This window comes from Ahaetulla prasina, chromosome 8 (assembly GCF_028640845.1).
Source record: "Ahaetulla prasina isolate Xishuangbanna chromosome 8, ASM2864084v1, whole genome shotgun sequence".
In the NCBI taxonomy this organism is placed as follows: domain Eukaryota; kingdom Metazoa; phylum Chordata; class Lepidosauria; order Squamata; family Colubridae; genus Ahaetulla; species Ahaetulla prasina.
The window spans coordinates 13,036,877-13,052,577 of record NC_080546.1 but is presented as its reverse complement, the minus strand read 5'-3'; the positions used below and the strand labels follow the sequence as shown (position 1 = coordinate 13,052,577).

At 44.4% G+C, this 15,701-nt stretch overlaps 1 protein-coding gene across 1 annotated transcript in view; it reads right to left on the bottom strand.

The window, feature by feature from the left end:
- The window catches only part of CFAP299 (cilia and flagella associated protein 299), a 349,756-nt gene that overhangs the window by 83,409 nt on the left and 250,646 nt on the right, over nucleotides 1-15,701 (bottom strand). The window contains exon 4 of the mRNA XM_058193437.1: nucleotides 9,240-9,382. Coding sequence (XP_058049420.1) covers nucleotides 9,240-9,382 — 143 coding nt within the window. The remainder of the gene's footprint in view (nucleotides 1-9,239; nucleotides 9,383-15,701) is intronic.

Sequence of the window (15,701 nt, the reverse complement as noted above, 5' to 3'; positions counted from 1 at the left end):
TGGCCCATGGGGTGCTTAGATCTGGCCCGCGGGGTCACCCTGGAAATAGCAAAGGACTGGCCCGCGGTGCCTCTGCCAGAGAAAATGGAGGTCAGGAGGGTCCCCCCGAGCTCCATTTTCGCTGGCAGAGGGTTGCAGGAGGCTGTCATAGCCCAAAATGGAGCTCGGGAGCCCATTTTCGCTAGCAGAGCGCTTGGGCCTCCACAGATGCCCCCAAGACAAGTGACGCTGAGGTGGCCACGCCCACCCTGGCCACAGCCACTCCGCCACCCTGAGGTCAAACACAACCCTGATCTGACCTTCAATGAAATCGACTTTGACACCCCTGATGTAGTGTGATTGCAGAACTTCAGTCCTGGATAAAAGGACCTCAGCCTCTCCCGTTCAAACTCATCAGAGAATGTACAACTTGTCAGCAGTCTGGACTCCCACATATTTGGTTAACTTTTGACTAAGTTAAATTCAATTAAAATGTTCACGACTTATCCAGTAAGCCTAGGATTAATTTCATGTCTCTGAAACTTTTTTTTTGTTTCACGTGGGCTTGTGCGTTTGAAAAGAACACAAAAGAACAGGTGGTCCTTGACTTACGACCAAAATTGAGCCCAGCATTTCGGTTTCGAGTCTTCAATCTCCCCAGCTGAGTTGGGAGGCCTTGAGAACAATCCCCAACATATCTGAAGGGTAACCATTTGCAGAAGGCTGATATTTTAGAGCCACAGCAGACCTCGATGTCACATCAAGGATAGGTGCAAAATGAAATCCTCTATAACTGTCTGGTTTGGCTCTGCAACCCAACAAGAAAGACACTGATGCGCCAACTCAGGAAGCTCAAACTGCCCAAGGAGCTGCTGATCCAGTTATACAGAGGAATTATTGAGTCTGTCATTTGCACCTCTATAACTGTCTGGTTTGGTTCTGCAACCCAACAAGAAAGACACAGACTTCAGAGGATCATTAGAACTGCAGAAAAAATAATTGCTACCAACCTGCCTTCCATTGAGGACCTGTATACTGCACGAGTCAAAAAGAGGACTGTGAAAATATTTAGAGACCCCTCACATCCTGGACATAAACTGATTCAACTCTTACTGTCAAAACGACGCTATAGAGCACTGCACACCAGAACAACTAGACACAAGAACAGTTTTTTCCCAAATGCCATCACTTTGCTAAACAATTAATTCCCTCAACACTATCAAACTACTAAGTCTGCATTACTATTAATCTTCTCATCGTTCCTATCACTCATCTCCTTCCACTTATGACTGTATGACTGTAACCTTGTTGCTGATATCCTTACGATTATATTAACTGTTTCCTATTATGATTTGATTGCTTATTTGTTCCCTATGACTATCATTAAGTGTTGTACCTTATAGTTCTTGACAAATGTATCTTGTCTTTTTATGTACACATATGCACCGAAGGCGAATTCCTTGTGTGCCCAATCACACTTGGCCAATAAAGAATTTTATTCTATTCTAAACAGCCAGAAATTCTTAAACTACCCAGACAGATGATTCCAATGAGAAGAGGCCAAAATTCAGTCTGACGGTTATTAATGTAGCATCAACGGGATGAAACTTACGGACCAGAATTTGACACTAAAAAATACTGTAAAATCTCCATTTCCTCCCCACTCCAGGGGAAGGGTACTGCAAAATCCCCATTTCCTTCCAATCAGCTGGGACTTGGGAGGCAGAGAATAGATGGGGTCAGGGCCAGCCAGAATTTTTACTACCGGTTCTCTGAACTACTCAAAATTTCCACTACCGGTTCTACAGAACTTGTCAGAACCTGCTGAAACCCACCTCTGGTCTGTGTGTAACGTGGAGACAGTATTGAAACAGGGGGAGGGGTGGGTTCCTGTTTTCAGCATGCTTAATTCTTATCTACTAAGCCTTAATTCTCATATGTGGTTCCTCCTTTATTACACAGCCTAATCAAATCTAAGATATTTAGGCCGCAAAGAAAAATATTCATCTGGCTCTGGATCACGTACTGGAGGGCAGCTTCATTGCAAGAATCTAGAATTTGCTATAAAATTCAGCCCCGTGACCTATACAGCCATCTTACCTGCAAGCCACAGAAAGCTTATAGAAATTGGATGGCTTTTCTAAATTAAAGGGCAACGGAGTTAGCTCCACAAAGAGGAAATATTTTTTTCCCCCCAAAAAAAATTGTCATGAAGAGAGAGCAGGGGCCTTGCAATAATTCCCACTCCCCAACTTTGTGGTCTGAATTTAAAATGAGAGTTCAGAGTAAACAGAATAAAATCCCCCAAATGAAGTGAATGTTAGAATCACAGCTCCAGCTAGTTTTATCTAGGGTTAATTGTCCGGAGTTTTGGAAATCGCTCTGGTTTTAGAATATCCTTTCAGCAGGTACAGTTTTGCATCAGGTAAGCATGTTTTAGAGCAAAAGAAAATATCCTGAAACTAAACAAGAGTTTTAATACATGACGATACCAGGCTAACCTTATCTGGGCCAAAAAAAAACCCTAAAAATTGGTTTGGATTTGGGATGGGAGATCTCCAGAGAATTCCATGCAGGGGTGAAATGCTCCCGGTTCGGACTGGATCGCCTGATCTGGTAGCGATGGCGGTGAGTGGTTCGGAGAACCACTAGCAAAAATCCCTGCCGCCCCCCACCCCCCACCCCAGCTGAGCTGCGCGATCATCAGAGTTTTTTTTTTTAATTTTAAAAGTATTTTAAAAGTTAAAAGTTAAAAAAAGCTTCTGATGATCACGTGGCTCAGCTGGGATTGTCAGAACCCTTTAAAAGCATGTTTTCTACAAGCTCTTCGACCAAAGAGGTTGTTAAAAAATGCTTTAAAAAGGTTCTGATGGTCAGGCAACTCAGCTGGGATCGTCAGAATCCTTTAAAAACTTTTTTTTCCTCCGGCAATCCCAGCTGAGTTGCCTGATCATCACAGGCTTTTAAAAGCATTTTTTTACAACCTCTTCAGCCAAACAGGTTGTAGAAAAAATGCTTTTAAAAGTTAAAAAAAAATTGGCCATGCCCACCCAGTCACATTACCCCCACCACCACTGAGCCACGCCCACAGAACCGGTAGTAACAAATTTTACATTTCACCCCTGATTCCATGTCTATAGTAAAGATAGGGAAGGAGATGGACAGGCAAGCAGGCAGGCAGAGACATTTTGTGGCAAGGTGTGGAGCAAATGAATGAATGAATGATTGAAAATAGATGGCTAAAGAGATGATCAGACAGACAGACAGATAGTCAGATGAGGGGGAGGTATATATATATATATATACACACATACACACACACACACATATAGGGAGGGAGGGAGGAGGTGGGGAGGGAGGGAGATGCGATTGCTCAGTGGTTAAAGATGCCCAGGTTCAAGACCCAAGTGCTGAGTGAGAGGGTGAGCTCCCATTACTTGCCCCAGCTGCTCACCTAGCAGTTCAAAAGCATGCAAATGTGAGTAGATAAACAGGTACCACTTTGGAGGGAAGTGTGTGCCTTGGCATATAGTCATGCTGGCCACGTGACCATGGAAGTGTCTTTGGATAACGCTGACTCCCTCGGCTAAGAAACAGAAATGAGCACTGCTCCCTAGATTCGGACATGACTGGAGAGGGGAAACCAGCAGTGAAATGCTCCCAGCTCTATCCGGCTCGCGGAAGCCGGTAGCGCTGGCGGCAGGTGGTTCTTAGAGCCGGTAGCGGTGGTGGCGGGAGGCTCTGCCCCCCACAACTGGGATGTCATCACATCCCGATTTTGACCATCTGCGCACGTGCAGAAGGCTTTGCGCATGCACAGATGATAGGTAGGACAGGTAAGTACATTTTTAACCCTGGGGGAAACCTTTACATTTATCTTCAGATAAATAGAGAGAGAGAGAAAGACAGACAGAAGTAGTCCTTGATTTATGGCCATTCGTTTTTCGACAGCCAAAATTACAATGGCACTGAAAGGTCTTCGCATTTATGAACATGGCAGCATCCCAGGGTCACGTGATTGCCATCTGTGATCTTCCCAGCCAGCTTCCGACCAGCAAAGCTAACAAGGGAAGATTCACTTAGCAACCGCATGCCTCATTTAAGAACTGCAGGGATTCACTTCACAACCAAGGTCTTAAAATTGGGCATCGCACACTTCACCAACACCTGGCTTAGCAATAGAAATTCGGGTCCCAATTGTGCTTTTAAGTTGAGGACTACCTGGAGATAGAAAAACAGCCCGAAAGACAGACAAGCTGAGAAAACTATAAGGTTGTGTTCACGAAATCAGTTGAGTGTCTTTCAAAGGAGAATCTCCTCTTTTTATTTTTAAACAAAGAGGTGAGCCTGCAGTCCATATGTTACCTTTTGACTTCAATAATCCCTGTCTATCTCTCTCTCTCTGTGTGTCTCTCTCTCTGTGTGTGTTTCTCTCTCTCTCTTTATCTCTCTGTCTCTCTGGGTCTCTCTTTCTCTCTGTCTCTGTCTAGCTGTCTCTCTCTCTGTGTCTCTTGTCTGTCTCTCTCCGTGTCTCTCTCTGTCTGCCTCTCTCTTTCTAATCTGTCTCTCTGTCTCTGTCTCTCTCTGTCTCTCTCTCTCTCTAGTCTGTCTCTCTGCCTCTGTCTCTCTGTCTCTCTCTCTCTGCCTCTCTAGTCTGTCTCTCTGGGTCTCTTTGTCTCTGTCTCTCTCTCTCTGCCTCTCTCTTTCTAGTCTGTCTCTGTGTCTCTGTCTCTGTCTGCCTCTCTCTCTCTGTCTAGTCTGTCTCTCTCTGCCTCTCTGCCTCTATCTCTTTTTCTCTGCATATCTATTTGTGTGTATCAGCACAAGGGAGAAAACCCACAATTAAACGCATATTTGTTTCTGTGCAACTGATGAATCGATTATGAGCCATCCAGTTGATGTTGAGTCGTGATGTCCACATAGATTTTCTCCGCAATGATTTCCTTTTCTCTTAACTTCCCCTAAACTTTCAAGAACTATTTTCTCATAAGCATTGGGGTGGTGTGAAGCTTGTGGGACTCGGAGAGGTTGCTTGTGCAGCTGTAGGAATGTGCTGCGGTTACCGGGAACATTTGTGGTTTTTTTAAAATAAAGGTTAAACTTGGTTTTCAACATTGCTTTTCTGTTGCTTGGGAGTTACGTCGTCTAACAGATAGCTAGCTATACAGCTAGTCCTCAACTTACGACAACAATGGAGATAAAAATTTCTGCTGCTAAGCGAGACAGTTGTGAAGGGAGTCTTGCCTCATTTTAAAGGGTGGAAGATCTGTGGGGTCCTTGATGCTCTCTGAGCTTGCTTGTCTTCTAGCTGACATTTCATTACCAGCAAACCCCACTACATACTAGCGCTGATGATGTTATCTACAAGGGTTGGCTGCTGGAAGTTCTCAGGGGTTCGGGAAAACCTCTAGCTAAGATTCTGTGCAGTTTGGAGAACCTCCAAATCCCAGTCCTGGCTGGTCCTGCCCACCCCATCCTGCTCCTCCCAGGAGTCCCCACACAGCCCGTTTTGGATGCAGGTAAGTGCAGGGCGCACACGTGTGTGTGTGTTGTTGCATGTATCCAGTGTTCACAGAGAACTCACACCAAACAAGACTTTGTTCTGAGTATCCAGACTAAATTTACTTAAGTTTTTTCCCCTCTTTTTGCTGAGATTCAAAACACACGCAGGGAAACCGGACAGAGCAACAACCACCTGCAGAGCAAGAAAAGTTATTGAGTCTCCCTCACAGAGCATAAGGACCCTTGGTCTACGCATTTCCTCAACCTGATGTACGTCCAATGGGTTGGATGAACCACCAATAAATGTAAAAATCCAAGCCAAAGAGCAGGGGAACAGGGGAGCCAAGGAGTAGGGGAACCTGAAGTACGTCCAGTGGGTTGGATGAACCGCCAATAAATGTAAAAAGCCGAGCCAAAGAGCAGGGGATTGTGGGCATTTCTCAAACGATGAGGGGAAATGCCAGCTTGTGAAAACCTGGCCTACATTTTGTCTTCTAACCTAATCCGGTGGTGTCAAACTCAAGGCCTGTGGGCTGGATCCATCCTGCAGGGTGTTTAGATCTGGCCTGCAGTGCCAACTTAGAAACAGTGAAGGACTGGCCAATGATACTCCTGCCGAGCTCCATTTTTGCTGGCAGAGTGTTGCAGGAGGCCGTCGCAGCCGAAAACGGAGCTTGGGAGCCCGTTTTCATTGGCAGAGCGCTTGGGCTACCACAGGTGTCACAGGTGTCAAGAGTGACATTGAGCTAGCCACACCCACCCCAGCCCCCAAGGTCAAACACAACCCTGATTCAGTGGTGGTATTCAGCCGGTTCTATCCAGTTTGGACGAACCAGTAGCGGCAGCTGTGGGAGGCTCCGCCCACCTGCCCAGACGTCATCACATCTCGTTTTTGATGCTCTACGCATATGTAGGAGGTCCTGCACAAGTGCAGAGGTGTCACGCGCACACTCACATTTGCAAATGGGTATCTAAGGTAAGTCAATACCACCCCTGCCCTGATGCATCCCTCAATGAAATCGAGTTTGACACCCCTGTCCTAATCGGAAATTTGCCTAGAAAAAAGGCGGCATCTGAATGGAGGCAAGGAAGGGAATAAACACAATTCCCCCCACCCCCCCTTGAAGTCATGACTCATATCCCCTGCTTTGCATGCAAGGAACATACTCGCCGCTGCCGTGTTTTAATTTCAGTCCGACCCCAGCTGAATTTGGCTTTTGCGCGAAGCGGCATGACATTTAATGCTTGGGTGTTGAGGCACTCGGGAACAGCCAAAGTAAGAAGCCAGTTGGGCAGGGGTGAAATTTATTTATTTATTTACATTTATATCCCGCCCTTCTCCGAAGACTCAGGGCGGCTTACATTGTGTAAGGCAATAGTCTCATTCTATCTGTATATTTTATATACAAAGTCAACTTATTGCCCCCCCAACAATCTGGGTCCTCATTTTACCTACCTTATAAAGGATGGAAAGCTGAGTCAACCTTGGGCCTGGTGGGACTAGTTGCTCCCGTTCGGACTAGTTCGGCCAAACCGGTAGCAATGGCGGTGCGAGGCTCCGCCCACCCTCTCGGTCGTCATTAAAACCAGGAAGTAACCTCTCCGCATGCGCAGAGGGTCCACGCACGCAGGCGGCGTGTGCACTTCCGAACCGGTTGGGAAAGAAAGTATATTTCACCCCTGCAGTTGGGGCTTAATGAACTCCTTCGAATTCCAGATTTGCTGGCTCAGCCACACTGCCAAGATATAGCGCAAGCGTGGATGTGTGTTTGGCTCCTACCGCTTACCTGAATGTGTCAGAGAGAATCGCTCTGCTGACACAGTAATGAGAAATGAGTCTCTGCAAGCCCTTGGCTAGCGAGACGTGGAAGGGAACACCTTCCAAAATCGGGAGAACACTGCAGGGATGTTAAAAGTGTGTCCTGAATTCCTCTTTAATCTCGATACAACAAACAGAAGCAATTAAGGGAGAGAACACAAAGAGGGTGTTGTCCTATCGGTGCCCTACTTTCGGCTTCGAAGACAAAACTTTGCCGGAGAACATCTTAGCTGCTGCTCAAAGTGTTCAGCTGCTTCAAGCTCAAGACAGGCATGGAAAAAAAAAACGACAGTACGTTGCAGTCCTCGACTTACAACCGTTCGTTTAGTGACCATTCGAAGTGACAAGTGGCAATGAAAAAAGTGATGAAGGACTGTTTTTCAGTCGCCGCTTACGACTGTTACAGCGTCCCCATCAGAGGTGGTGTTCACTTACCTTCCTTATTGGTTCGCAAATGTGCGCATGTGCAGGGCCCCGAAATATTCTGCGCATGTGCAGAGCCTCGAAAAAGTGGAAAAATGGGATGTCATGACATCCGCACTGGTGGGCGGGGAATTCCGCAGTCACCCCTACCAGTTTGTCTGAACCGGATAGAACCAGCTGAATACCATCATTGGTCCCCATGGTCAAAATTCAGATGCTTGGCAGCTGGCTAATATTTATGGCGGTGTTGTGTCTCATCCGATCTCACCACCACAGCCGGGGTCTACTTATCTGCTTCCGAATGCTGAAGAATGTCCTAGCATGCCTCCTGGCCCCAGCCCTGGCTCCATGCCCAGACAGGCTGAAGAGGAGCGAGTATCTCCAGCCCCCAGCTCTGGCTCCATGCCCAGGCAAACGGAGCAACTAGACCCTTACCCCTCCTCCACAGCATGTGAGCCTGAGGAAGGTCTATTACCAACAGCTGCCGATTGGAGTGACCCTCGCTTCAGAAGAATTGATAGGCGGCGGCGTCAGAAGGAAGGGAGGGGCAGGCCTGGATAAGTGCTGAGTCATGGAGCCACACCCCATGGCCTATATAAAGGACCAGCTTTCTGGCATTCTCTGAGTCAGGCAAAGTCTAAACATATCTTGCTGAAGTCACTTTCTGGTCTCCTGCCTGCCCTGAGGACTTTGCTAGGACTTTGGCAGAGCTGCAGAGGCACGCCTGATTCGGATTTCCCTGACCCGGCCGTCAGCGGAGGAGTGGGACACGACAGGCGGTTGCAGTGTCCAGGGGTCATGCAATCCCATTTTGCGACCTTCTGACAAGCCAAATAAGTTCAGAAGTCAGGGTCACTTAACGACTGTGTTACTAAATTAACCACTGCAGTGATTCACTCAATGATTACATGCGGGCGGGTGGACAGAGCCTCCCACAGTCGCCGCTAGCAGTTCGTGCAATCCAGAGAGAATCGGCTGAATCCCACCACTGCCACGGGCCGGATCTGGTCCAAGGGGTGCTTAGTTCTGGCCCATGCAAGGGTTGCAGGAGGGCGTCGCAGCCAAAAACGGAGCTCGGAAGCCCGTTCTCACTGGCAGAGCGGTCGGTCCACCACAGGCACCCTCGACACAAGTGACGTCGAGCTGGCCACGCCCAGCCTGGCCCTGCCCCACCCACCCCACCGCAGTCAAACACAATGAAATCAAGTTTGACACCCCTGTACTAAATCTTACTATTATGGATGCATTGATTCCGTAAGTGCCGCGGTGGCCTACCGACTGACCTTCAGAAAGCTAAAGGACCAGATGACTGCAAAGAAAATACATGCTTCCATTTCCCCACCATTCAGTCAGAACTGAAGAAGCTTCTCGGATGAGAACTGAAACCTCTTCAAGGAAAAAAAAAACAACCCAAGAAAGCCTAATTGCCTTTTGGAAAAGCACCCTTGAGATAAGGATTCTAATATGTCTACAAGCAGTTGAGATTTCCAACGTGGGCAGAAGATGACTCACCAACCTCAGATCGCTGCGCCTGGGGAAAAGTTTCTTTTTTCCGCTGAAATAGACATCGAATTCATCCACCTTCAAACGATGGGCATAATCAATATAGGCAGAGACCTCCTGGCCGCGGGCATTTCGATCACGAATGAAGATTATGGACTAGAGGCAAAAGGGAAAAGGGTTACAGTACTCAAGAGTCCCTAAAAAATAGGCTTGCGCCATTTTTGTAGGTTCTTTGCAAAATCAGGATTTCAGTCGTTCTGTCTTTCCATCATTCTGGTTTCTGTTAAAAACGGCACCGCTAGCGGCAGCCTTGGTGAAATGCTCTCTAGTAGTTCTGATGTTTTCTTAGACACAAAGTTAGTTTCTCTCCCTGTGCCATCTACTCTGCTGAACTCTTTTTTTTAATTTTCAAAAAAACTTTATTAACATTTAAAATATTAAAATACAAATAGGAATAAAAATACATCTATAACACAAATACATCCGTAACAATTCTACAATTCAACGTCAATCTGACAGTACACAATTCATATATTCCCAAATATTCCTGTTTAGTCAAACATATGTAAATACAATTCATGTCTTATTTTGTTCTATACATTTCCAGTTTTTAATTTCCATCCATTGATGGAAGCTTTTTTCCCAAGCTGAGTAGTGTTCCGAGTCTTCCTTATTATTTAATTCTATAGTAAATTTGTCCATTTCTGCACATTCAAAAATTTTCTGGATCATTACACAGTCTGTTGGTATAGTGGGCATTTTCCAAACTTGTGCGACTACAATTCTCGCTGCTGTAATAATATGGATAATCAGGTATTTAATTCTTTTCCTTTAATGATCCGCAGAAGAAACAATTCAGGTTTCAATTCTATTTGATAAATGCGTAATTTCTTTTAACCATTTTTGTATTTTGATCCAGTATTTTTTGACTTCTGGGCAAAGCCACCATACATAGACACTCCGCTGAACTCTTAATTCCCATAGCACTGTCTCATTTCTGAGCTTTTCTCATACTCTCATCTTCCCCACTATCTTCTCGTATTGTTTTTTTCTGTTTTATCAAGTGTTATTTTTTAAATTATGATTAATGATTGTAATTATGATTTATGATCTACGACCTATTAGTTGCTGTTTATATGTACACCATGAGCTTATGCACTGGAGACAAATTCCTTTTGTGTTCAATCACACTTGGCCAATAAAGAACTATTCTATTCTATTCTATTCTATTCTATTCTATTCTATTCTATTCTATTCTATTCTATTCTATTCTATTCTATTCCATTCCATTCCATTCCACTCCACCCTACCCTACCCATCCCATCCCATCCCACCCCATCCTATCCCTCCCTACCCTACCCTACCCTATCTTATCCCTTCCTACCCTACGCTAATCCTCGCTACCCTACCCTACCCTACCCTACCCTACCCCATCCTATCCTATCCTATCCTATCCCTCCCTTCCTCCCTTTCCCTCCCCTCCCCTCCCCTCCCCTATCCTATCCTATCCTATCCTATCCTATCCTATCCTATCCTATCCTATCCTATCCTATCCTATCCTATCCTATCCTATCCTATCCTATCCATCCCTATCCTGGCATTCTATACAACACCAGCTTTTCAAACATTGCTGGTAACATATACCTTAAACAGAATTTATGATAGTGGTAGCTGGCTGTTGGCTCTGAAACGAAATCAAGGAAGATTATGTGTTTCGAGAAAATCAAAAGCCACTTTCTGGCTCCTACTTTAAAATAGACTTTGGTTTGTCATTGACATATCAAGATCAGGAAGAGGCAAAACTGGAAGGCATATTGAATGTGAGCAAGGAGGGAGCCCTGGTGACCTCATAAAAAGAAGAGTTACACAGGTCTTTTCTATTTACCAGCATGGAAAAAAGGCAGAAGGTTCCTATCAAAACAGCTGTCAATCAATCAATCAACGAGTTTCTAGAGTTAAAACCCAGCAATGTCTCTTCCTTTCCAACTGCTGCATGAATCCACTCAAAAGAAGAAAATCTGAGCCTCTATAAAATCATTTTTGCAGGGGAAAAGAAAATTATTTTCTCTTCATGGGTCAAAATGGAAGTACAGGACATATTGTAGCTATGAGGAGTTAAACATCATGCTATAAATCCATGAACCATTGATTCACGATATCTTTTTCCTATTTAAAAAAAGAAGAAATTAACAATAACCATCCTAAATTATGTGGGATGTTCCTATGTTTTAAAAAGTGAGCAAAGCAGGTGCTGTCTTATGTAGATCATAAAGGACATCTTTCAATTATCCTATGATTATAAAATTAATTTCCTAAAGCAGGTGCTTTCACACAGACCTGCCATGTGGAAAACGACAATTCTCTGTGCCATCTGTCTGGTAAATTCGCTACTTTCATTTTTCTCACAATGTATAGTAGTGGCCAAAATTGTGGAAACCTTTTGGGGAAAGTGTATTTTTGAGGTTTGATGGCTAATAACACCACTTTTTTTTTTTGGAGTAGTACCATAAAATTACAAATCAATGGAAAGATAATTTAATCAAGAATGTAATGCTTTTCAACCTTCGTTTGAGAGATAAAAGTGGCTTTTTTTGACAGTGAGAACAATTAATCAGTGGAACTACTTGCCTCCAGAAGCTGTAAATGCTCTGACACTGGAAGTTTTTTTTTTTTATAAAAAAAATTTATTTTTACATTTATAACCAACAACTCATCCAATGTACAGTCATATACAATTAGTCGGGCTTGCCCAGTCACCACCCCCTCCTTTTAAATCTCTTCCCTCGTCTACCTTCTTCTACTTTCCAGACCTTCCTCCCCTTCTCTTATCTACATCCTCTCCTCCCTCCACCCTATACCTTCCTTCTCCCTCTTCTACCCCTCTTCCTTCCTCTTCTCCCTCTTCTCCCCCTCTTCTCCTCTTTCCTACCTCCTACTCTCTCCTCTTTTCTCCCTGCCCACCATTCTAAAATGGTAGCTGGGCAGACCCGACCCTACATTAATTATATTTATACATCTTCAATAATCCCTGTACATTAACCATCACTCCATCCTCTACCATCAACACACACCCCCAATTCCCCTCCCTCTTACACCCCCCCCCCGAATTCCCAGAACAAAATGCAGGGTATAAGTTTTTAAGAAGAGAGTGGACAGCCATTTGTCTGAAATGGTATATAGGGTTTCTTGCCTGAGCAGGGGGTTGGACTAGAAGACCTCCAAGGTCCCTTCCAACTCTGTTATTCTAATCTATTCTAACACTTTAGTGATTTTATTTTCAATTTAAAAAATACTTTAATTTAACTTATTCTGCCTCCCCACCCCATAGCCCCTGCCACCTTGCAAGGAAATGGCCAACCGTCTCAGAAATGATTCACTCTACGTTTGAGGAACAGACGTCTGAAGTCCCATTCTCTGTGCAAATTCACTAATATGGATTCTTGGGCTGGGTCAAGGATATGATTAATCTCTGCTCCAAGTTCCTTAAAGCAATTATGTCCGAACAAAAGTAACACAACGAACTTTCTCAAAAAAGCTGTTTTTCCTCTCTCTGCCCTGAAAAATCCCCTTCAGAAATGCGTGCAAGTTGGCCCACCATAATGTCCCCGACGATGGAACGCAATTAAAGTGCTATTGAAAGAAAACAGATTTCCCCCAGAATTGCTAGAGAAAAGAACAGTTTGGTTTTTCTGAAAGCAGGAACACTCAGCTTTGCTATTTTGCTGCTTGGAAATACATTAAAAACATGGAAGTGTTGGAAGAAATATCCATCTGGTTCAGTTCCAAGCCGGGAGAAAGACACTGGAAACACGGAGGCTGATTGGAAAGATGGTTTGATGATGAAGCAGAACCACCAAGCACATGGTTCTCTCGTGCAGTTGAACACATGGGCGTTAAGAATGCGGTGTATGCATTCTCTTTGCAGATGATGTTAAACTATTTGTTGTGCCTCGTCTTCCCTCCTCTCCTCAGCCGGGCCCCTCCCGTCTCCTCCCGGGCCTGCTATCTGAGTCTGATAACGAAGATGAACGATGTCAGGAATGAACAAACAAACCTCACTGATGCGGCGTGTGTTCCTTTGGCTCAGCCATCAGAGGAAGAACCACGGATTGGAATTGCTCGGGCCTACGCCTTCTGACCCCTCCCTTTCTCAAACAGCAGAAAACCATTCAAAGTGGGAAGATCCTCGCTTCCGGAGATCTGAGAGGCGACGTCAGCAGAAGGAAGGGAGGGGCAGGACCTGGATAAGTGCTGAGTCATGGAGCCACACCCCACAGCCTATATAAAGGACTTGCTTGAGTCAAGCAACTTTGAGTCAAGCAAAGTCTCATTTAGTTTGCTGAAGTCACAACTTGGATTCCTGCCTGCCCCGAGAAATCTGAAAGGAATTTGGCAAAGCTGCAGAGGCTTTGTGGCCACACTTGATACGGACTTCCTAGACCTGGTCGTCGGAGGGGAAGTGGGACACGACACTATTCAACACCACTGACAATGCTACTACTCTACAAAAAGACCTTGACTATGTATCAGAATGGTCAAACAATTGGCAGCTCCAAATCTCAACCAACAAATGCTCTGTCTTACACATTGGCAAAAAAATAAATCAGAACACAAAATACAAGCTGGATGGATACAACCTAACAGACAACTCTGACTCTGTCAAAGACCTTGGAGTACTCATCTCAAATGATCTAAGTGCCAGAGCTCACTGTAACAGCATTGCTAAAAAAAAAAAAGCATTAAGAGTTGTTAACCTAATCTTGCATAGTTTCTTCTCCCGTAATATTGAACTGCAAACTAGAGCATACAAAACTTTTGCCAGGCCAATTCTTGAATACAGCTCATCTGTCTGGAACCCGCACTGCATATCAGACACTAATACAATTGAACGAGTCCAGAGATATTTCAGAAGAAGAGTCCTCCACTCCTCTACTCGCAACAAAATATCTTATGCCACCAGACTCGAAATTTTGGGCTTAGACAACTTAGAACTACGCCGTCTTCGGTCTGACCTAAGCATAGCTCATAAAATCATCTGCTACAATGTCCTACCAGCCAATGAAGACTTCAGCTTCAACCAAAACAATAAAAGAGCACACAATAGATACAAACTCATGGTAAACTGATCCAAACTAGATTGCAGAAAATACGACTTCGGTAACAGAGTTGTAAATGCCTGGAATGCACTCCCTGACTCTGTGGTTTCTTCCCCAAATCCCCAAAACTTTTACCTTAGACTGTCTACTGTAGACCTCATCCCATTCCTAAGAGGACCATAAGGGGCGTGCATAAGTGCACCAGCGTGCCTAATGTTTTCTTTTATTCATACCCTTTACATGTGTTTATGTTTACACTGTCATAAAATACATGCTTGACAAAAATAAATAAAAAATAAAATACCTTCTCTTGGGCTTTGCACTTGAGTTCCCTGTTCCTGTGCAAGAACATGTATTCTATTGGCTGTTGTCAGATTCCTATGGGGTCATGTTTGTCTGAGCAACCAGATTTGGTCAAAGTTTGCTGGGTGATGCAATGTCCTTAGGAGATTGTGCAATGCAGTGGGCTCTGTGTCTTCTACTAAATGGTCCTATTCTGTCCTGAAGGGCCATGTCTTAATCCCATCACCCTGGATCTTACGGTCTTTTGTCTTGTAGATAGGTTGGCCCAGTCCTGCTGGGGCTATTAAGAAAGGTGGGAGCTCTTTCCAAGAGAATGTTTTTCCTTTAGGGAAATATAATACTCTGTCTTTTTTAATATTTCCCAAAATATTTCATTCTTCTAAGAGGGGGGTGGGTGCTAACTTTGTACAGAAGCCAGATACATTTTTAACAAGTTGCATCTTAAAAGTCAGTAAAATCAGAATAATTAACAGAATGCACAAAACGTGGAATGAATAGCCATCTCACTGATCACATGCATCCCAGCATGGCATCTGCAGGAGAATCAATTCAGCTAGTCCTAGACTTATGGCCAAAACGGAGTCTAAAATTTCGGTTGCTGAACGAGAGACATTTTGTCTTGTTTTGGCCCATTTTACGACCTTTCTTGCCCTGTTGTTAAGTGAATCATTGTCGTGGTTAAACCAATAACACGGTTGTTAAGCAAATCTTTGCATCTCTATAACTGTCTGGTTCGGTTCTGCAATCCAACAAGAAAGACACAGACTTCAGAGGATAATTAGAACTGCAGAAAAAACAATTGCTACCAACCTGCCCTCCATTGAGGACCTGTATACTGCACGAATCAAGAAGAGGGCCATGAAAATATTTACAGATCCCTCGCATCCTGGACATAAACTGTTTCAACTCCTACCCTCAAAACGACGCTATAGAGCACTGCACACCAGAACAACTAGACACAAGAACAGTTTTTTCCCGAAGGCCATCACTCTGCTAAACAAATAATTCCCTCAACACTGTCAAACTATTTACTAAATCTGCACTACTATTAATCTTCTCATAGTTCCCATCACCAA